General features: G+C 36.3%; 4 protein-coding genes across 6 annotated transcripts in view; 2 read left to right on the top strand and 2 right to left on the bottom strand.

Moving 5' to 3' along the window:
- wasla (WASP like actin nucleation promoting factor a) overlaps positions 1-6905 on the top strand; it is a 32602-nt gene extending 25697 nt beyond the window's left edge. Inside the window, 9 exon segments of the mRNA XM_041257604.1 lie at positions 772-946; positions 1050-1092; positions 1962-2118; positions 3564-3627; positions 3665-3735; positions 3738-3870; positions 3872-4154; positions 5165-5273; positions 5675-6905. Coding sequence (XP_041113538.1) covers positions 772-946; positions 1050-1092; positions 1962-2118; positions 3564-3627; positions 3665-3735; positions 3738-3870; positions 3872-4154; positions 5165-5273; positions 5675-5736 — 1097 coding nt within the window. The 3' untranslated portion in view covers positions 5737-6905.
- A 2285-nt stretch (positions 6906-9190) lies between these two features.
- On the bottom strand, positions 9191-12751 carry lmod2a (leiomodin 2 (cardiac) a). Its single transcript, XM_041256304.1, is given in 5 exon segments — positions 9191-9732; positions 10162-10523; positions 10526-11282; positions 12310-12534; positions 12704-12751. Coding segments are annotated over 5 exon segments (1419 nt in total). The 3' UTR covers positions 9191-9705.
- Positions 12752-13725: 974 nt separating this feature from the next.
- asb15a (ankyrin repeat and SOCS box containing 15a) lies at positions 13726-21485 on the bottom strand. 3 transcript variants are annotated; one of them, XM_041257601.1, is made up of 10 exons: positions 21088-21485; positions 20274-20388; positions 19522-19574; positions 19298-19429; positions 18489-18647; positions 17595-17840; positions 17329-17500; positions 16530-17088; positions 15200-15353; positions 13726-14352 (listed from the first exon to the last, which is right to left on the bottom strand). In XM_041257601.1, exons 1-10 carry the CDS (start codon positions 21116-21118, stop codon positions 14180-14182), a joined length of 1794 nt encoding a protein of 597 aa, XP_041113535.1. In that variant the 5' UTR covers positions 21119-21485; the 3' UTR covers positions 13726-14179. The 3 variants fall into 3 exon arrangements, with proteins under 3 accessions (XP_041113535.1, XP_041113534.1, XP_041113536.1); XM_041257600.1 differs by having other exon boundaries at positions 18489-18650; positions 21088-21484; XM_041257602.1 differs by lacking the exon at positions 21088-21485 and adding an exon at positions 20877-20983 and having other exon boundaries at positions 18489-18650.
- On the top strand, positions 21478-23742 carry LOC121319781 (NADH dehydrogenase [ubiquinone] 1 alpha subcomplex subunit 5-like). Its single transcript, XM_041257603.1, has 5 exons — positions 21478-21575; positions 22069-22113; positions 22616-22732; positions 22840-22905; positions 23495-23742. Exons 1-5 carry the CDS (start codon positions 21555-21557, stop codon positions 23594-23596), a joined length of 351 nt encoding a protein of 116 aa, XP_041113537.1. The 5' UTR covers positions 21478-21554; the 3' UTR covers positions 23597-23742.
- Positions 23743-23751: the final 9 nt, after the last annotated feature.

Below are 23751 nucleotides of genomic sequence, written 5' to 3'. Positions count from 1 at the left end.
AATGAAAGGGGACTGGTTGATTGGATATACATTTAACTTGACTTGTGATCAGTGGCTTTGCACTGCAGCCAGTCATCAGGCTTTTGGTGTCTCACTGAAATAGACTAGTCTTTAGCCAGTTTTCTTACAATCGACTCCCAAGGAGAGAATATTCTGCACTACATGTTATGGATCACCATTCGAGGAGCTGTTGGACTATAACACCAGTGGGTGATTAGGACCCCTTCATTGCCTTGTGCGTCCAAAAGATGAACTCTGCATGCCTCTCCCATCCATTTCTAAACTGCAAATAACTGGTAAATAAAGCGCCTGTGTTATGATGGGCAGAAAATTCTGTTCAGTGTAAACAGGGCTGTTCTTGGAGATAATATGAACTGCATTAGTCCTGCAGGTAGGTGTGAAGTCTTTTTGTGACAAATAGTTGACCTGGAGGCTGCGCAAAAAAATAGTTCAAGCCTCTAAAACGATTGAGTCATGCTTCATGTAACATGTTATCATGTCTTTGTAGCATGTTGCAGTAAAATTACTTTGTAAAGACGTCAAACAATTTGAAGTTTTGATTGATCTCATTCAGGTTGATTTTGGTGCTAGGGAAATGGATTCTAATACAGTAGATCATATACATTCATAAAACTAGTATTTGTTTTTAGGCACACAAATATTATCTCTGTTGTGCTGTTGCCATATCCTCACTCTGTCCTTTTTTAATTTAAATGACCACATTTGTAAGAATTTCTATTGCTGATGTTTTTATGTTTTCTATGTTTTTAGGACCTGTTCTGTTAATGGCAACAGTTGACATCAAAAATCCAGAAATCAACAATATGCGATTTAATAATTCTCAAGTTAATAACATCGTGCCTGTCCACATTAAGGACAAGAAAAAGGTCAAAGGTAAAAGAAAGAAATTGACAAAGGCGGATATTGGCACTCCCAGTAATTTCCAGTAAGACTACTTTTTTTTTTTCTTCTAACAAATGAATGTGTTAAATTATCAAATTTCATAGATTAAGTTTTTGTTTTAATCTTGAATAAATGTTGTTTTTCAGACACATTGGTCACGTTGGCTGGGATCCAAATACAGGCTTTGATGTAAGTTTACCTTTAGTGTTAGATTATCTAAAGCTTTACATCTTTAGTAAACTCATCACTTAGTGTTGCTCATGTTGTTTGTGTTTATTACCTGGAAGATATTTGTAGTGAATTGATAGTAAACCAAGCAACACAAAGCATTCTGATTACATAATAAAGAATGGACATTACACCAAATCAGTGCTTACATTATAGTATAAAAAAAAGCTGTTTGATTTTTATACAACAAAAAAACAGAATAACATGACTGTCATTAAATCTCTTTAATTTGCCACAACAATGAGTTTGTCATAAACATCAGATTTTTATATCAGTTCTCTACAGATATGTTTTGTAGCAGCTATATTTTTTTTAAATGTAGTCCAATTGCCCCATTCCAGGGTTCCAGTGCAGTTCAGCATTTCCAAATAGCATCAAAGAGTAGCAATACCATAAATTCAATTTAGTATTGGGGTTAAAACAAAAAAAAAAATTGATATACAAGCTTTTTTTTTTTTTTTTTTTGTCAGTATTTTAAATGTTTGTGACTATTATTCTAAGATGGCTATTCTATAATGTGCACAATGCTTTATCTCCCCCCAAGTAAAGTGGGTGTTTTTGGCCATTGTCTAGTTAACGAAACTGCCAGTTGTTGTTGTTGTTGTTGTTGTTATTATTATTATTATTATTATTATTATTATTATTATTATTATTATTATTATTATCATCATCCTAAGCTTTCATATTTTTTGTGGTAACAGACAGTTGACCTTACCTTTTGAATATCAGTTACCCTAGCTTGCATACGAAGGCTGTTGAAATAGTTAAGCTGTTGGGGTAGTGAAGCAATGATGCTTGCTGATTCATGAGCTCTTCCTAATTAATTGCAGCTGAACAATTTAGACCCAGAATTGAAAAACCTATTTGATATGTGTGGAATATCAGAGGCACAGCTGAAAGACAAAGAAACTTCAAAAGTTATTTATGAATTCATTGAGAAGAAGGGAGGCGTGGAAGCTGTGAAGAATGAGCTGCGCAGACAAGGTGATTTTTATATATTCATCTTTCTGTTTTTGTGTTTTACTTCTGCCATCCATACCCATTTAAAACTCAGTTGTGCTGAATGTAGAAATACTAAAATAAACTCAATGTACAATGAGAAAAGTTTCAGAAAGAAGGCATTGGAAGACTTTGTCATTGAATTTCTTAAGTATCATTTAGGAAGCTATTTCTTATTTTTCTATTGGCTCCCCAAGAGAAAGTAAACGAACACTTGAATAAATCTGAGTTGACTTGAGATACTGTGAATGTGTATTTCACTATGATGTTTTATGCAGTACATAAGTGACTCATTGTCACATTCACTGGGGAACAACACCCACGAGCCGCCCATAAATGCTGAGCCAGCATGACTGTCTCATAAGCGGCTTCGGACAACCCTAGACCAGCTTTTGGGATGGTAGGCAGCAGTGTTGTATTGTCTGTCTTAAATGCCAGTTATATGATAAAAGGGTCGTAAACAGCCAAATACAGCACACAAAAAAAAAGCTTCCTGGATAGAGCCACTAGTGCCTAGCTAAATTGAAGTTAGGAACAAAACAAGAAATGCTTTAAAAAATGATAACATCACCATTGACAATGCAATAAGCACCTAAGAATATAACATACAAATGTCTGCAAATCAACAACAACAAAAAAAAAAATTATTAACCTAAGTTATTTGAAGAACTGGACTTGTGTGTACAAGTGTAGTGCTTGGGTGCTGTATTGTACATGTTTTGCATGACGTATGTTTCAAATATTCATTGGGTAAGATGTAATGATCTATTAATCTGTTCTGTAGGTCCACCACGGTGGTGTGGTAGGTATTAATACAACCATTCAGCATGAATTTAACTTTTGAATTTATAAACATGCATGACAACCTTTATTTTTTCTATGCAACAAAACATCAGAACAGTACAGTGTACCCACAGAATTACCAGGATTGTAGTTACGTTGTAGAAAAGTAAAATGTTCCCTGGAAAGTACAAATTGTAGTCCTGCAATGCAACTAAGGATATAGCTGTTTGAGTTTTAACATACGAGCTAGGCAGGTATGAACTCTAACTGACCATCAGAGCCACTTTAGTTAGTCTTAGAGGTATGAAAAGAAGGTTAATAATATCCTGACCTGTGTGGCAAGACATTTGTGTGTTCATTATAAAACAATTGTTTTCACATGCATGAACTTCATGGTCTTTATTGCTGTGAATTACTGCCTGCAGTGTTTTGCTTTATATTAGTTTGACAGCGAAGTAGGAGTGGGGTGGATAATGTAGCTTTGAGATCAAATGTCTGTATTTTGTAGAGTACGTGTGGTTTCTGAGCCATAGGAAGGAAGATTTTAAACATATTTTATGTTCGTTGGCAAAGTCAGCTGCAGGTCACTGATATACATACAGTGTCCTAGGTAAATAACTAACTTCTGTATCTTTGTTTGACTTTTTTACCCCCCCCCCCCCCCCCCATATCCCCCCCACCTCCCCCTTCTAGAGGAAGCCATCCCCCTCCTCGGTAGGAGGGGGCCCACCAGGTGTGTCAAGTCAGCCAGGGGTGGGGAGCACCCCGGTCCCCCACCCCCCTCCAGAGCACCCACAGCAGCTCCCCCACCCCCACCTCCTTCCAGGGGTGTGTAGGGGCACCACCACCTCCTCCACATCCCCCAAACAGAGGTGGAGGAGGTCCACCCCCCCCCCCCGGTGCATTCTTCTTTGGCTCCTTCAGGACCCCACCCCCCCCACCTCCACCTCCTTCTGCCCCTGGAGGTGGGAAGACGGGACGTCCCGACCCGAGTCCTCCCGGCGGCCCCCCCCCCACCCCCTCCGCCACCTCCTGGACCTCCTCCACCCGGACCTCCTCCACCCTCTGGACCTACCTTGGATGGTGACCAGTCTCCAGTAGGAACCAAGTCGGCCTTCCTGGACCAGATCAGGGAAGGGGCCCAGTTGAAAAAGGTGGAACAGAGCAACAGGCCAGTGTCCAGCAGCACAGGAAGAGACGCACTGTTAGACCAAATACGGCAGGGTAAACAGCTAAAGACTGTAAGTATGTCAGTACTACTTGCTAGTTTCCCTTTCTGTTATGATGTATTACGCTTACGCTCCATTAATTTGTCAACATTCAGACTGAACCCACCCCTGGCATCTGTAGTAAACAGCTGTTGGTTAGAAAGCTGAGTAGTAAACTTCAGGTCTTCCATTTGTTCTAACTGCAGTGCTATAATAGTGCAGGTGACTTTGAGACTGGGTAAAGTAGGTGAGTCAGACAAAAAATGAAAATGCTACTCAACAGGTTTGAAATTGCACACTTGAATTTGCCAAAATACATGTTAATCGCAGTGCTGAAAAAACAGTACGTGACTGGAGACGAAACAAAGATAAACTTAAAAAGGCCAAAGAAAAACAAGCTGATGTAGAGGAGGAAGGTGTTTATGGCCTGATGTAGAAAATATTTTGTTTCAGTGGAGTACTTTGAATGAGTTTAATTAACATAATAACATACTGTAACTTGTTCTACATGGCAGTGCAACGCAGTAGTATACTTGTAAAGTGTGTGGTGGTTATGGTTCTGATTAACAAAACAAAATTAATGTATTTGTACAGCTGGAAATTTAATGCAATTGTACTGCACTGTGTGCAACACTAAAATGTTTTGTTTACTGGTTGTTAAGTGATGCACTGTTTAGTTGCATTTTTATGCAAGTTAAAATTTGAGTGCGTATTTCGGATTTAAGGTAAGCAGCTCATCTGGACCACTGATTTCTATCATTAGGAATGCCATTTAGAGTATCACAGATTCAATAATTGCCTCATGATTTTGCTTCATTAAAGTCAGTTTATCCTGCTGAACCTGGAATACGTACTGAATGGTAGTGTCTCTGCCTCTCCCTCTCCCTGCAAGTTCCTTTTGAGGAATACTGTACTGGGAAGGATGATTAAGAACTGAAATGTACTTTTGCTCATACTAGAGTGTTAAGTGGTATTGGTTTATAACATTAACACAGTCTTTTATGGAACTGTCTTTTAAAGATTGGCCTTTTGTGTCTTTTAAGGTACCCGATGGCCCAGAGTCGGCTCCATCAGCACCAGGTCCTACTGCAGGAATCGTAGGGGCCCTAATGGAGGTAATGCAGAAGAGGAGTAAAGCCATTCATTCTTCAGGTAGGTGTTTTGCATAACTATGTATAACATTACTCAGTGGCATTCACTTTGCACGAGAGCCAGAAAAGGAATAGACTCAAAGTAGAATATAATGCGAGAACTGAAATTGTTTCCAGTGTGTGGAGCAACTTGATATGAATCGCCAGTTATCATATGGGGAAAAAATACAAATATCCGACCTGGAAAATATACACATAACTATTCCAAATAATATAACTATTCTTAAACAAGGGCAACGTCATATTGAGCATATGTCTGTCATTACACTGGTTTGGATTTGTAGCCTTGTGACCTACAGAGGATAGTGCTAATTTCTAAGTCATCCATAATTTAAACTAAAGTATTGGATTCATCCCTCAAGTTGGGCAAATAGTCAAAGTGTTTATGTTTTGATTTTTTAGATGAAGATGAAGACGAAGATGATGAAGAGGATTTTGAAGATGATGATGAATGGGATGACTAGTTTATTTCCTAGCTAAACAAAATGAAGACACTCAATTGTTCCTGTCTTTCTAAACCCTGTTAACATGGTAATGTAAATGTTCTGTCAGTTTGCTGTATATCACTTTTTTATTCCTCTATGCAATATCTCATTTAGCCTGTAAAAGTTTGTCATATGTAAAGTTACTCCCTATTAACGTGTGCAATTTTAAATCAGGACAAATAGACTTGACTTGCAGATTTAATTTTTTTTTTGTTTTTGATCAGTGAAGTAAGGCAGTTCAAAGGCTTTCAGAAAAACTGTAAAATTTCACGTTAATAGGGAGTAACTTTACATACGATATATGATTAAATGAGATTGCACAGATGAATAATAAAAAAATAATGTTGTAATTGTTAGTTAACGCAAGATAATGACACTATTTTCATACCCTACTTTTCTGTACCCTTAAATCATTTTCTTATTAAAATCTAGTATAGCACTACATAAAAATAAATAAAAAAATGCAGCTCTTAGAATATTTTGCCCCTTCATTTGCAATGCAGCGCTACATGAATGCTGATGCTGTTATATTTTTGCACGACTTTAAAATAGTTCAATACAGGAATACAGTTACACACAATGCTGTGTTCAGCAATATGCTTTAATGGTCTGTTTAATTCAGTACAGGAATGCACAGCATCCTATAAACGTCTATAGTACCGGTTTGTCTCTTATACCGTGGCAAATACTTTTCTGTTGGAGTGAGGTCGTTTTTGTTTCCAACAATCACCCTGTATATCTGATTATGTTTGTTTTTTTTATGTTTTTTTTTTGTACTGTACCAGTCATCAGAATAAAATTATGTGAGAAGCAGGTCAATATTCATTTTTAAAATTAATCCTATCTTTTTGTTGTTTAAAAACATACAAATTTACTACTGCATAATGGTTCATTTTTAAAAGATGCAGTAAAAACAGTGTTAATCGTTTTACACTTGTTTGAGTTAGATCTGCAGAACTGTGTATTGAACCATTATGTTGTAATGAGTGCAGTTTTAAACAGTATTGTTGTACATTGATGAATTTTACAATCTTTATTTTTCTTGGGTTTGTGATGCATTAGGATACCATAATATCAAACCTTCCAAATAGGTTGGAAAAGGAATGGACTAATACTAAATTGTACACTTAAATAAATGTGAATATTTACGGAAATTTGTTGTCTCCTTTGTGCTTTACAGAACATAGTGTACCATTTTTGTGTGTATGATCAGTGTAAATTAAAAGGTAAGTAAAACCAGTAAGCTAACATTTGTTAGTTCCATCCCATGCTCCACCAAAAAAGATTTTTAGGTACAATGTCATCACGTAGTAGATAAATATGACCTTCATCCATCAGAGACATGTTTCTCCATGTACAGCATCCCCAGATTCTTGATACCCACAATAACATGGTGAAGAATCTTTTAATCAGTTTTGTTCGATTTGACAAGTGTTCTCTAGATATAAATTCAAATTTGAAGTGAAATTCGGAGGGGGGAATTGGGCCAGCCCGTCTCTGCCTAAGTGCTATTGGATCTTGATTAAACATCTCATTTAAGTATTATTTTCTGCCCAGTCACCAGTGATTAATGATGTAAATAAGAGCCAAGGAAGCCAAATTTAGAACAGGTTTTATTTATAGCACATAATCTTTCTGACTGTTGTGGTTTCATCTGGTTTGTAAAATGTTTGACATGATATATTGGAGTCCGCTTATATGTCTATTAAAGTTTTTCTTTTCCTAGAAATTAAAAGGGAGATTTGTTACACGCTAATGTGCTCATGAAATTTGGAAATATAATGGTTCAGTTGTTCTGAAAAAGTTTTCACTAAGCCCTAAAAACAATGTCCACCAGGCAGTACCTAACGTGTGCGTCAGTCTCCATAAATGCATAGGTACACGCCATATAACAGATCTCCACTCCGAGGGGGGAAAAAGCGTATCGGTGCTAAATTCAATGAAAAACAACAGGCTGTATTTATTAATGACAGGCTAGAACACAGTGTGCATAGTCAGAAAAAAACAACATATGAATCCAAATTAACATGCATTTATACTAAAGTAATACAAAAATGACTACAAAAGATTTAGAAGTGAGTAGTTTTTTGAGATTTACGATTATACTGTAAATACAGTATACTTTATGTGAACGAAAAGACACACATTTGCCCGTTTTCCCATTGGAAATAGTGATATTTTGAAATATCACTGTCCTGGTCACAAAAGCAAAGTTTGTGGGGAATAATAGCCATTTTCTATACTTTTGAGGCATAAGCAATTAGGAAATAACACTTACTACCCAGGAACAAAAATTGTGTTACATAGTGTTATTTTAAAAATATATAACCTGACCAATAAGTTGCCACCAGTTCCATCAAAGCATTACACACAAAAGACAATTTTCCTCCGTCCAGGAGAGCAACCATCAAGAAAAGGTGTTAAAACCAAGCCTCACTAAGGACAACTGGAAGCTGCTAAACTGGAAGATGCTGACAGATGTTGGTCAACTGCTTATTTTTCCACCTGAGATTGCCACCGCTAACCGTTGACCAGGCATTGTCTTGTGGTCTGGATCAGCACACCTTATTCATCTGGTAGAGTTAACAGTGCCATGGGAAGATGCTGTGGATGAGGTGTATGAGAGGAAGAAACTTCTGTATGTTCAACTAGCTGCTGCAGCGTAACAGTGAGGATGGAGAGTCCGAGTTTACCCAGTGGAGGTGGGTTGTCGAGGATTTGTGGCACACTCTACAACTCGGTTTCTCAGAGACGTCAGGTTTAGTGGCCAAGAGTTGCGTCGCACAGTGAAGAACTTATCTGAAGCAGTAGAAAGGAGCAGCAACTGGCTGTGGTTGAGATGGAAAGATTCTGGATCTTAAGCACAATAGAAAGAAAGCAACGCTGATGTACAGGTAAGTAAGCTGGGCTGAGCCGAGGTGGGGGGATGCTGGGACACCAGAATCACTGTTGAGCCCTCTTGAGGTGTCATGGGCTAGTCAACGAAACGCCAAGGATGGAAGGTGCCCACTTGAAGACCCCAGAGATTTACCCTACTTTGCTCAATTCAGACGGTTGTCATGCTGAAGCGCTGGAGAGAACTCACTGGGTTGATCCCCGGAGCCAGCATTGCAGCCGTTGTGTGTGCTGATGGGCTGGGGAGACAAAATGAGCTGATCCCTGGAGCCAGCATTACACTTTAGCAATCAACACCAGACAGAAGGATATCTACATCATCAGATGGAAAACAACGCAAATGGATGGAGATGCAGATGGATCACCTTAGTTTAATGCAAAACTACGTCTTAGTTGGTGTTTATCTTGGCGAGAGCCGAGCTGAAATCAGCATGAAGTTCAACATCTACTCTCATGTAATGGAAATCATTTTTATATATATATATATATATATATATATATATATATATATATATATATATATATATGTGTGTGTGTGTGTGTGTGTGTGTAGATATATATGTTAAAGTGTTAATTGCATTCTTGAAAATGTAGAGCTGATAGCTAGGTGTGCTGTTGCTGAATAATTTCAAGAAAGGAATACTGTGCATTCCAGTAACAATATGGGAGAAGTAAACCTAGGAAGGGGCATATTGTACATGACAAAGGAAATCTGTTTAATTCCAGTTTAATCTACATATTTTGCCTTGAATATATTTACTACAGAAAAAGTTTTATTTACAGATAAGTCAAATCAATTAAAAAAAAAAAATAATCATTTATCAAGCAAGCATCAACACAGAAGCTACAAATGGCTTGGTATTATATTACATTGCATATTTAGTAAACTATGTATAACCATTTTGTTACCTTTTAATCTGAGTTGAATGTGAATTTTAATCAAAGAACATAAATATGCTACACTGATCCTGCGTAAAAAAAAAAAAAAAAAAAAAAAAAAAATGCAACGTACAAATCAGACATCATCTGTTTTCGTTTGGTTCTCTTCCACAGTTACCGAAGACATTCTGGAACTTCAACCTGTAAAGAAATGAGTCATCATTCAAGTGACACAAGTACACTGAGTATTGCATCTGTGTTCTAATTTCAACAGAGGTCAAAACAAACTACTAAATATCACAGTACTAAGTGGAAAGCATTCCCTAGGAAGGGGGCAATGTCAACATGGGCTGATAAAGCACATAAAACAATATAGCTGTACAGAAAAAAAAAAAAAAAAAAAAAATGCCATTCTTCAATATTCTAATCATGTTTTGTTAAAGAAGCCCAGAGCATTAGATTTGCAGTGTTATTTGTTGATAACCTTTTATTAAAATGAGTAAGCCTTTGAACTCTTTGTTGACCCTCAATTCAACATTTCAACAGAACACCTCTAGCAGAATGGTGTCCATTAACACTACTTGGCCAATGTTTGAGTTCTGGATCAGCATTATAGGTGAAAATATTTACCTGTTTCAGCTGTTTCATACTACTGTTACAGATTGCTGCCATCAGATTATCATGAAGAGATATCTGGGGTGTGGATGGTCTGGATCTGTCATCTGCTTTCTTCTCAGAAATTGGTTTTAGAGCATACTTCAATTCCTTCAGGATATTGTTTTTCCACTCTGTTTTTTTGCTCTTCCTGACTTTAGATTTCTGCTGGCCAGTCTGTTGTTTTGCCTTGAACTGCTCCTGAAGTTTAATAACCTCTGCTATTTTCCGGGTTGGCATCTTCTTCAACACACTGGTTCTTGGATTGACTGGTCCCTCAGATCCTTCTCTCCTTTCCACTTCTTGCTGCTTCTGCTCCTGGAGGCGTTTCTGCCTCTGTCTTGATTCAGTGTCAAAATGCTTGTCATGCTCATTCTTGGTCCTGGAAGGTCAAAATGATATCCCAGTTTCAATAGGGTGGTGTTATCTTTTAAAAGCTTAGCTATTTCCATTTCAGTCTGGCCTCCACAAATGTGTCTTTGGTTGTGGAACCGTAGCTCTTTCAATGCAGTATTATCCCGGAGAACCCTCATTATGGCGAGGATGCCCTTCCCTGTAACAAAATTGGATTCAATATTAAGACTGGCAATGCTTTTGTTCTCTGTAAGCATTTTTGCAATTGCAAATGCAACACAGTCATCAGCATGAGTGTTGGCCAAGCTAAAAAGCTTAACAATGGTGTTAGTCTTGAGGGCCTCGGCAAAACGAATGAGCATCTCCTTGGTTATGTTTTCAATGTTATTAAGATTTATTTCATGTGTATTGAGATCGTTGTTTATTATCTTTTCAAGGGTGTCATCAAGTACAGTCAGATTACCACTCGGCCTGCTGGCAGTTACTTTAAGACTAGGATCTTCGTTTGTTTCTTGTGTACAGTTTTTACCGCCACCAAGTTTTCCATTACATTGGTTTTGTCTGTTTTGATCATGGCTGCTTTTTGATGTGCTGTGCAACATTCTGTCAATGACATCCCCTTGTTTGTGTTCATCATCTTTGTTTTCAGTAACATGACTCTCTTCATCATCCTCTTCAGTAACTTTGTCTTCTTCTTCCTCATCTTCTGTATAGGCTTCTTCCTCTGAAGCATCACTTATTTTCTGTTACACATTCATCTTCACTATCAGCAAGGACTTCCTCTTCTTCTTCCTCCTGTTATTGAATTAGAATATTGATATTTGTCAGTAGCTTACTAAAAAAATCTTAGCTTCCTATTCACAAAGTCTTAACTCATGAATTATTTAAAAAAAAAAGTTTGTTTCAAACTGTTTATTTTTTTTTAATTGACTTTCATTTAAAATGTTGTTTAAAAACCTTTGACTTTCATTTGACATGTTGTTAAAGAAGAAGTTCAATAGATAGACTTCCACCCAGACCTAATGTCACATACAGCCATTTATTTATGCATCAGTGAACAATGGTGTTTCCATAGCAGAGTTTATATAGAAACAGAGATGCACACAATACATAAACAGCATGTTTCTGCCGAGAGAAACAATTACAGAATTAGATCCATTACTTTATCTTTTTTTACGATCATTAAAAGAATGAAATTTATTGCTTTCTAGCTAAATATCTATTTGCAAGGTGGTTAATTAGATCCGCCTTTAACCTACTGGGATAAGCCATTCCTGGAATTCGCTTTCAGTTTACAAAAACAATTTACAGCACTGGGGAATCACCCTGGTCCACCACCTGTCCGTGGTTATCCCAGTGTTACCCCTTTGAAAGTGGTTAATGCAATCCTGGTTGATTCCACAGACCTGTAACATGCATTATACAATCAGCAGAGTTTTCTTGAGCCCCTCTAATTTGGTGAGAAAAAGCCTTGCCCATCTTGTTTCTTTAGAAGAGACTGTGCACTGATGCAGTTGTACTGTATTACAAAATCTTCTGCCATCAATAAGTCGAAGCATATTGACTTTTTCTATTGACTATAAAAACATAAAATCATGAAATGACTTAGATTACTAACTGTTTGTACTTTTGACAGTTATTCATTATATTAAAATGATTTAAATTTTTAATTATTCGTTAACCCTGATATATGTTTGCTTTGTAAGTGTAAAATTCCAAAATAATATCAGAACTAAGAAAACAAACTTTCCACAGGTTTATGTGACCTACCTGGCTTTTTCCTGGCACTGTTCTTTCATTTTCTAAAAGTTTTTTGGTCTTGCTTTCCCAATATTTTAACAAACCTTCTCTGCTGAAGGTTCCAGTTGGAGTTTTCTCAGTCTGGTCTTTCTGTCTTAGTCCAATGGGAACATTGCCGTCCGGATCAATATCCTCAAGTTCCCTTTCCAGCTCCTTCAATTCTTCGGATGTCAATGAAGCCAACAGTTCATCTAACTGTTAATAAATATTAGACGCCTGTGTCCTTCTCTCTTCTTTATGTCCAACTCATTTCTTAGGGAGCTGAGGGTGCTTATGAAGGGGAATCATAAGAGGCTTAAAACAATGCGTCTGGTCATGATGCACTTACTTTTTTAGGAACCAGGCATCAACCACATGCATTTACCAAGTGAAGTGGTTTTGCTTGACAGGAGATCATTGACACATTGCTCATGACCAATTAAAGCACAGGCTACAATGTTGTAGTAAGCATGGGCACATTGTTCATAAACCAGGAAAGTGTATAAAGTTTCACTCCCCCTGAACATCTCTTAAGATCTTTGCGGTGTAACATAACATTTGTAATTTTACACTTGGAATTAGTTAGAAAAAAAACAATGTGACTTATTGTATTGCAAATAACCCATTCATATTACTAGCCTTAGTTCCATCAGCATTGTTCTGCTTATTCTTAGTCAACAGCTGGTTATTTGAAAGTACTACAAAGAAATTAGTAGAATTAGAATGAAACAACTAACATTATTGGCAAACATTTAGAATTAGTATGAGTTACAGCACTTTTATCAAAACAATTTCAGATACTAGTAACTTGTTGACAAATGTTTCTGGTCACTAACATTTGCTTAAAGTATAGAAAGCTTTTAAAGCTTAACAACTGCTAAAACTCATGGATATGACCTGCTACAAACCCCCTAACCCTAACTCATGGATAACACCTGCTACAAAAACAAAGCACAAAACAAATGTGTCTCCAGTATAGACTTTTACCCTGGAACAGGGTACCCAGGAATGCCAAGTAGGAAAACCTTTAGATTGACGTGCAGGTGTTGCTTTGTTTTGTTACTAATTAGGTTATTAAAAACATTGTTAATAAATCTCAGCTGCTGTCAATTTCTTTGTGTTTAGAAAGTGCCCATTTTATGAAGAAAGAAACAAGTGCAGTTCAGGTGTCTTCATTTTATTCTATTCTGATAAAGACAAAGATCCAAACTGAATTTAATATTGTTCTATATTTACTAAATAATGTTGTCCTTGAAAGCTGCAACTCACCCACAGCAAGTGGCAAACCAAGCCAGTGAGAGAACTCTGTGATACTCGAGTCAAAATTTGAGACGCAGAGAAGCTGGGCTGCCAATTACCAAACAATATACTGCACAAGTTATTTTAAGTCTAAATACATTTAAAACAAAATATATTTTGAAATTATATTGATTCTTTATACACTGTAACGTAATTCAGTATGAAAACTGTGGTGTTATATAACTGTCTCTACTTCTGTACAAGAAATACATAATACTTATTACCAACAATTGATGGCATATCGTCTGTGGATAGTGCTGGCCTGTGAATGCACACCTTTGCAGATAAAATTAAACTTGTGGAAAATGCAGGCCAATACAATTTTTAAAAAAGCAATGCAATATAGTATATGCACACACTGTGTATCTGCAGCACATCTATAACTTGACTTCTATAACTTTCTGTTATATTTCATCAGTATTTTTTTTTGTAATACTGTAAACACTATATATAAACCTTAACATGTGTGCAAGCTTAAAACATGGTTTTATTATTTTTGAAATTATTATTGAGCAATGTTCAAAATTAATGTGTATGGAAGGTCATAAAAAAGGGTCAATACTCATTTCATGCTAATGCCTCTTCCATATAAATCATACTCCCTGTACAAGATATAATGTTTAAGAATGAGTGGAAGGGGCAGCAAGTCCATGAAGTCCTGGTTCTGCAGGCGATACAGCTTCATTTGTCTGCGTATTACCAGCCTGCACAGGTGCTTCAGTGGACGTGGGTTTTCTTCGTATCCAAAAAGAAAAACAACACAATTAGCTTTGTCATCACAGTGGATTTGAACATTTAGGTAAGTAAAAAACGAGGTAAAATTAAGGCAATCAAAGTAGAAGTTTGGTACCAACACTACCATTATCCTCTGGAAAGCTGTAACTAGTACTAGGTCTTCTCTCTACATTCTCTTCCTGAGTCACAGTTAAATAGAGATGCAAATTGAGGCACCTTTAATATGGTACATATATTTACTGCATTTTTCACTTTCTCAAAGTGAAAATAAAGTCTATAGAAACACGAATATCATCATGAAAACAGAGGTAACATTATTTTAAAGGCTTGGTTATAACACCATTAAGGTGTAATTGCTTACTTTGAAACATCTAGGGTTCTTAATCAAATTGTAAAGAAACATAACTGCACAAGGGGATTTGGGTCCAATAGTATTGTACACAGTTATTAGTTGTATAGTGTGTAGTGGAAAACTATTGTCTCCAATATTTTACAGGGCTTAAACATTTTTTTTTTAATATTCCTTTACTATATTATATCTCTTTGGGCTTTACAACACCTACCCATGATTTACCAGGCTTTCACTATTCTTTATTATACTTTTGTATGCTTTTACCACAGTAAACTTTTATAAAGGTAAGAACAAATTTGATCAACTTACAGAATATATTGTTTTAATGTAGTCATTTCATTATGTGATTGTGTGAAAGTGCAAATGTGCAATAGAGTGTGCAATAGAGTACTGCATGCCCTGGGACTGACCTGAAAAGCTTCAATGTTTTTCTTACTAGAGAAAAATAAATAAATGGTGTGGTAAATAGACTATACTGGTGTTAGAATAACCTACCGAGTATCTCACAGATCTCTAGCCATTGTTTTTGGTTCTCCAGGCAAGGCTTCAATTTAGAACATATTGGAACAAAGTCCACATAATCCAGAAGAATCCGGACTACTTTTCCAGCCACGTCAGCCAACCAGCTCACAGTGATAAAGTCACAGAACTAAAAACAAAGGACGAACAGAGATACGGTATGACTTATAAAAATTATCATGTCAAGTGAATCATTTCATGAGTTTCATACACAGATACATTACACTACTGTACAACTGTCATGAGAACTCACTTAAAACTTACTTCTTTTTTACTTTTAGAAAGGGTATACATAAACAAATAAAGTTATTCTTGTGATGACTGGAAAATGTTGACTAAAAAAAAAAACTCACACACAATGTATTCCTCAATTACAAATGTCTATACTGTAGGTTGTGTACAAGGGATTAGAAATCAGCACAGCTAATTTGGGCATTCCAACTCAGTCACTATGGGGGCAGGTCAGTTCTGTCCTTAGCACCTCCAACAAGTTAAGGGGTAGACAAGGGTTTGGGTTAAGAATGATCCTTTCCCTGTCCTAACAACAACTATAGGGTACAGTAAATGAAGCACACCTTTGTTACTCAAAACTGGTACTAAATTTGATTCAAATTTAATTTGAAAAAAAAATAGTCTGCTGGGCACATGATGACATTGGGATCAACTTTTTGGAGTGAAGCAGATTCTGTTGACAGGAAAGGAATATCGTTGTGCTGATAACAAATAACAATAGCAACAGTAACAGGAAGAAAGACACCTAGGAACAAGCCATTGCAAGGGCTGTAAATGTAACGGGGAACAAGCCGTTGCAAGGGCTGTAAATGTAACGGGGAACAAGCCATTGCAAGGGCTGTAAATGTAACGGGGAACAAGCCATTGCAAGGGCTGTAAATGTAACAGGGTCTAGAACACAATAAGTTACCCAAAGCTCTTAAGCTTTGCTAGTACTGTAAAAACATTAATGTCCTTGGAAATCTTCAGAAGACATTTTCACAAAGTTCTTTTTTTAAATAATTTTAAAAAAATCAAGATCTTTTTAAATCATCCTAATGAACTGTAAATATTTCCCAGGTGAAGGAATAGCATTGTGCGTACTTCAGTACATGTTGGCAAGAGCCTCTAGTGTGCTGTGCCTTTTGAGATGTTTAAAGTTAAACATTAATATCTCGGTAGGAAAGAGAGATCTCGTTCTGGCACTTTTAAAATGGGAGCATCTCCGAGTTTTCAAGTACCCGTGCCGACCTCTATCTATACTGTAGGTTTACTGCCAGTACTTAATGGTACTAATATAAAGTTCTGTACTTACTGGCGTATCCTTGTTCACACAGGTGGTCCACCCTGTCTCCAGATGTCTCCATGCAAAGGAAGCTCCTGAGCTGTCACCGTGCATACAGTCAAAGCACAACTTGGCATCATAGCCATTATTCAGCAAAAGTCGCATCATCATCTCATCTTTCAAACAGTACTGGATGGCAGTAGGGAAGTGTGTGTCATTCACTACCATAAACCAACAATTGACATCAGCACCATGAGCCAGGAGCAGTTTCACAATTTCATAGCTCCTTGCGCGGACTGCCACAAGGAAGCAGTTTAAGGGATCGTTGTTTGGGTCAGCACCATATTTAAGCAGCAACTCAGTGCATGTAACATCTGCATTAGACACGGCAAAATACAATGGGGTTTTCCGATCATCTTCATAGATCTCAGCTACGTATTGGGCGAGCAGCACGTTCACATCAAAGCCATTTTCTATGAGTAGACGAAGGCACTGTACACTGCCTCCATCTGCTGCTGAATGCATAGGGCTTATGCCACTTTTTTTAATGGCACTTTTAGAAGTTATCGGAATCAGAGTTTTCAGTACCCTGCACAAAGAATAAAACAAGGTTAATTAAACTAATAAGTGCAGGAGTTGTAGACACACTTTTAAACACCTCCTATAAAACAATGTTAGTTCGACCATCTTATGTTGCCAGGCCAAATGAAAACAATAACCTTCTAGTCACAAATGAGGCACTGTTTATGATACAATTCTGGTTATGTTTCTCTTGGACAACTAACCATGATTATTCATATCCTCATCACAGTTTTTCATGCATACTCACAGGTAATGACCTAGATATGCTGCTCTATGAATTGGTAGGTGACCAGACATGTTGGGCATATTGGCACTTGCACCATATTCTAAGAGCACACTGACACAATCAGGATTCCCCCCTCCAGCGGCATCAAACAACACAGTTGCTCCATCATCAGCTGTGGCATGAATATTTCCCCCTGGTGGAGAAAAAAAATACTACAATATTCTTAAATATAATTACTTTTAGGGGAATAGGCACTGAATATGTTCTGAACTCGTTGTTTACTATACCTTTAAGAATTAGAAGCTCCAGCACGTCTGTCCGGCCATATTCAGCTGCTGTTGCTAATGGTGTTACTCCATAAGCATCTTTTTCATTAACATTCCCACCGCTTCTTATTAAGAGCCTCACAATGTTGCTCAGACCCAGCTTGGCTGCCTCATGCATTGCTGTCCATCGTTTAATACAAAACTGATTCACTGGGGCCTCGTTTTTGATAAGGTTCAACACCATGTCATAGGATCCATGCCTTACAGCTTTGAAAGACAAACCAAGCTGATCAATCAAAATAAAATCTAAATGTATTCATATTCAAAATAATGAATGCAAAAGTATCAATTTTAAAGATAGTACCACCCTGAGATAATTCTAATATCAAAATTCAAATATCAAAGCAAGTAGCTACACGATCATGGTGGTAACATCCACAACCATTATTTATATATATATCATATATAATTACATATCATATATATATTATATATATATATATATATATATATATATACGCGGAGAATGTACGTCTGAGTACTGCAAAACTGAAACTGACTTTATAAAGTTATACTCTATAGAATTATTTGTGAAATAATGCTCTTCCTCTGTAAATTGCTCTGAACTAGATGGTAACTGTCAGGGCACTTGTCCTTGTACAGGTATTTTTTTAATAATTAAATAAAGTCTGTTGTTGGCCTCTTCAACAACAGCTCCCGATGAATAGCTCTGTAGCCGGGGTGCCGGAGGTGCCGGTATAAACTCTCAATGTTTAGTTGTGGTTATACTTTTACTGTGTGAGATGTTTGTTCTAAATAAAAGGGCATTCTCAAAATAATATTTTCATTTATTCTTAAAAACTGTTGTTGGAAAGCAAAGTTTTTTTTTTTGACAGAATTTGAAACCAGCATTACCGAGAAGAAGAGGAGATTCTTGCTTGCTGTTCGTGGTGTAAGGTGAAGCCCCCTTCTCGAGGAGTGCCTTTACATTTCCGGCATATCCCATCTGAGCAGCAAGAGTAAGAGCAGTCTCTCCATCTAATGTTGCCTGTTCCAAATTAATCAGACTGGAAGCTGCTAAACATAAGGGATAAGAAAAAAATGGAAGCAAGAGAAACCTATCTTAACTATAGAAACAAGGCAACTATAATAGAAATCACAAATCTTATTGTATTTTTTAACCTGACCCCATCATAACCTACTTACAAAGAGGACAGAAATAGATAATTGATTTCTTCAAAATCCATAAATAGCCGAATACAGAGCATAACCAGCATTTGGGAATCATTCTCAGTAACTTTGCACAACTATGTATGAGTATGTTGCAAAAACCTGTAAATTGTACTTTAATTATTTTCAATGGATGTGGTATAGTTCATGGGTATTAATTAAATGTGTGCAATTGTGATATTTTTAAACACTAATAAGCTGTCACAGGTTGTTTAATTAGGAGGTTTACCCCCTGCTGCTGTATTACAATTATTTGAATGGTACCTACAGTACATTCATCAAAAGGATGCATTCAGCAACAAGAAACTGAAACTTTCTTCTTTTCTACACCAAAATTGAACTGACAAAAATGCATAGCTGGTTACTTTAGAGATAGTCTTACAATTAAAATATTGCATGTGATATGTTCAGTTGCTGGATTTTTGCTATCTCTTAACCTGGTGGTCACACATTATTCAGTTTGTTATGTTGTATTAAATCCAATGCTGACTCACCATCAAGAACGATCTCCAGCACTTGATCTATTGGCTGGACTGCAGCCTTGTGAAGAGGAAGCCACCCCCTTTCATCTGCTTCTCCAAAGGCAAGCGTGCATTTAGACAGCTGCTGGAGGACAAATACTTCACCTAAAGAACACCAGATTAGCAGATTCACAATTCCTGAATTGCGTTATTTAAAAATGATTTATTAATTTTGCATTATTACATTAAATACGTACCTTGCTCTATAGCTGATACAATCCTTTGGTTTTCCTCACTAAGTGATACCAAACTGTTGAAAGAGTGCCATTAAATAAGCAGTTAGTGTGCTTGTTATCTATAACTTTACTCACTGATCAATGTGCTGCAACAACCAGAGCACCGCTATGGGGATGGAAAACTTCTGGATTACAACTAAGAGATTGGATGGATTCAATTAAACAGGTTGGTTCAAAAGAACACTTGAAGCTGATGAGAAATGGGAAGAGAGGCAGAACCTGCGCAAAAAGACTTTGAGAAGCTGTACCCAAATGAGGGTGACTGAGTATCTGAAAATACAGGCTGTCAATCCCTATGGGCACCACTGTGTATTATCTTCCAAAATGCATCATTACTGTGCCTGTAAATAACTTTCACTGCCATAGCTTTCAGTCATGGAAGGAACCAGAGGCATAGACTATAACTTTATACATCTGCAGAGGTGCAATGTGATGCAATGACCATACAAACCAACATAAAATACCTGCAATTCTACACACATTGCTATCTAGTACATATCAGTAAAATGTCCAGTCTGTTTACAATTCCAATAGCATTTTTTAGCAGTGAGTTGAAACACATGTGAGTCAATTATACTGATTAGAAAACTGATGAAAACATACAAATGTGTGTGTGGGGGGGCTAGGAAACAAATCAAATATACAACTTATCACACTATAGAAATGAGTCCCAAGATAGCAGATTAACATTTTATAACATGTGTTTTTTGTACCTGTTTCTATATGCAGAAGATGGGTTTTTGCTAGCTTGAATTGACTCTTGAATGCTCAGCTGAATTGCATATTCTGTAAATTGATCTTCATCCATTTCACCAACTGTATCCATAGCTTAAATAATCAGCCATTAAAAGAGAAAAAAGGATTTAAAGATATCTCTTCAAACAGAAAATATTTTACTTTAACACAAGATAAATGTACAGCCCCGATGTTTCTAAGCAATAGAGGTAGCGGATGTTATTTCAAAATTTTAATTAAAATGGAATTTCCTGTTATGTGGTGCCGGTGACAGTAGAGTACATGTTATTTCAGTGAAATAACTGGCATGCAGTCTAGGAGATTTGCAGATTGTATTTAAGTATATCGTGCTTTATTGGCTGGATATTAAAAATGACACAACTGAAACATAATTTTAACATAAACAGCAGCATGCTTTAAAATGTAATTTTTATATATATATATATATATATATATATTATATATATATATATATATATATATCGGATTCATTATTATCTATGTTTAGTTTTAAAAATAAATATAAAGGAAATTAAAACATTTTAAATGTATAAAACATACAATTAAGTTTCATCTCTTACCTTTCAAATACGTAATCAATTACATTAACAACATATGCAACGCTGTACTAAGAGAATTGTGACTTGCTCAATGTGTTTTGGTGTAAATGAATCCACTACTATATTTAGATTTGACCTCATTCACAGTTGCAACACAGCCGAGGTCTAAGAGCGCACAACATGAAAGCTAGTAAATCAACAACAGTGTCTGCATTCTAACATGAAAACTCACTTGTAGGTGACACACAGTGTAGTACCTGCATTCAAAAATGTCCACCTCACCCTGTTTTGTTTCAAAATCTGAGCAAAACCTCAATTTCAATTTATATAAAGTTAAAATATCATCCATGTCCAGTTTAAAATGTAAGTAGTTTCGAATTCCATTTTTCAGGTGTAATATTTAGTCGCTCACGCAATAAATTGTCGTGTCTTGTTTGCTGCGTTCTTCCATCGTTTACTGTTTGTAAACGATGGAAGAGAGAGAGAGAGACTTCGTTTTAGAAGTAATTAAAAGGTTCCAATATAATTTGAAATTAAGGGTCAATTTACTACACATTACTGAGGCGCTTTTGGAGGTTTACAATACTGTAACATTAACAGCACTCCTCGGTTAACGGAACTCGAACTGTCAAGTCTGACGCAAAGTTAATCGGTAATCCATTATTGTTACTGGCATCCCAGAATACATTGCGAGGGATCATGGCTGGTGTGTTGAAGAAGGTAAGAATGGAGGTCACTGAAGTGATATATATTAAATTAACGACGTAGCAAAAATGGTGTATGTTTTTATTATTATTAAGTACATCACAAAATAGGTTGAATTATGGCATACTGCAATTCGTATTGCGATGGTCGTTGGTTTTATGATAACGGTAGTATCACTGCAAAAAATGACCCTGCTGAATTAAACTTGTGTTTATTTACAGTCAGAGGTTAGAGATTAATATTTTAAAAATAGCTTGAAATCATATTACTAGCTAGGTAGTGATGGTTAAACATATATACATCCTGTATAACTAAACTTTGAACTTCGGGGTTAACTAATTGTTTTTAGTCATTCTAGGCTATAAAATCTCCAAAATATGTTGAACTAATGGATATGCATTGGAGCAGTGTATTGTGGTTGAGTCTGATAGAGTACAACACTGTTAAATAACAGCTGTTTTCAATATTGATGGAAGTAACTGCAGGGCCTGACTTTTTTTTTTTCCAGACCACTGGTTTAGTGGGGCTTGCTGTGTCTCAAAACCCTCATGAGGTAAATTATGCGAAATGTATTTTTCTGTGCCCTTAATATCGCATTCAGTTGCATGTTCGTATATATTATCATAAGTTGTAGATGGTGCTTAATAACAGATTAAATTTACTCAACCAATGATACCACTTTGTTCTTGCAGTTTCATTGGGTGGTATATCATACAGCAGGGTATGTGCATGGGTGCAAATAGACTCCCATTGCACCGCATTTTGAGCCATTCCAGGTGAATCACTGTTGTTGTGAATTTTGTTAGCCACAACACATTACTATTAAGCGCCAGTAAGTGGATGAAACTGCTATTCAGTTGGAGTCTGATTCCCAACCCTACAAGTGCTTGCTGTGCCTCGCTTAAACAATTTTCCATTAGTCTGGCTAAATCCAATATTCAGTAATAGGAACAACAAACAAAATACCCAAGATGGTTTTCCTTTCAGTTTTCGTTATTCTAACTAGCAGTTTGATTGTGGTTAAGAGAATAAACATCACTCTTTTTCTCCTAAAGCGCCTGAGGATACTTTATTCCAAAATCCTTGCATCTCTGCAGACTATTCCAAAAGATGCAGCCTACAGAAAGTACACAGAACAGCTCATCAACGACAGGTTTGACTTGGTAAAATCGGTAAGGCTTCTTAATGCTTCTGATCTTTGTGCATAGGAGCCCCAGAAATGTATGCTATTAAATTGTGCTAACTGAAAACTCAAAATATCGGTGTTATTGTGTTTAAGGAACCAGATATAGAGAAGCTGGAAAGAAAAATCAACTGTGGACAGATTGAGGAAGTTATTGTCCAGGTACCTCCTTCAACAATCAAAGTACTTTGCTTAAAGTATAATTGTATGATTATTCAAGTACATTTCTGATATTTTTTTTGTTTTGTTTTGGAATACACAAAATATTTGTATACTATTCCACACCAGTGTTTACATAAAGGAGAATAGGGTTTTTGGACAATTCTAATATGTGTTTTACTGTAAACACTAGATGAACATAAAAATATTAAACAATATGTGTATCCTTTTGTTTCATTGCTATATACTATAGAATGTAGCATATTTTACAAATTCATTACAAATGGATGATAATAAGACTCCAATTGTATTGCAGTTTGACAAAGAAACCTGAATTTGTTATCTATACACTGGGACAAATCAAGCTTGTATCAAAACCTAGAATGGGTGAAACTGCTATAAAATATGAGTCTTAGTTCCACCCCTGATATAGCAGAGACTAGTTTAAATGCAGAACTTTCTTTAATCTCAAATATGAGCTTTTTAGTTCAATACCAGTATAATTAGTTGATCTCAAAATTGTTACACATGTTGCTATACAACTGTATTTATTAAAGAGTGTTGGCTTATAATTATTTGTTTACATCTGTAGGCTGAGAATGAGCTCTCATTATCCAGGAAGATGGTTGAATGGAAGCCATGGGAACCTTTAAATGAAGAACCCCCGGCCAAACAGTGGAAATGGCCAATTTGAAATAAGAATGCTTGAACTAAATGTAAAATTTCTCCTTCTGTTGTCCCAAATTGTTTGATCTAATGTCATACAGTTGTAAATCATATACATGCAGTTTTGCATTATTTGTAAAAAAACTTATATTGAATAAAAATATCAATAAAACACTTAAATGT

Source organism: Polyodon spathula, chromosome 8, assembly GCF_017654505.1.
Source record: "Polyodon spathula isolate WHYD16114869_AA chromosome 8, ASM1765450v1, whole genome shotgun sequence".
NCBI lineage: Eukaryota > Metazoa > Chordata > Actinopteri > Acipenseriformes > Polyodontidae > Polyodon > Polyodon spathula.
This window is presented reverse-complemented; position numbering and strand designations above follow the sequence as displayed.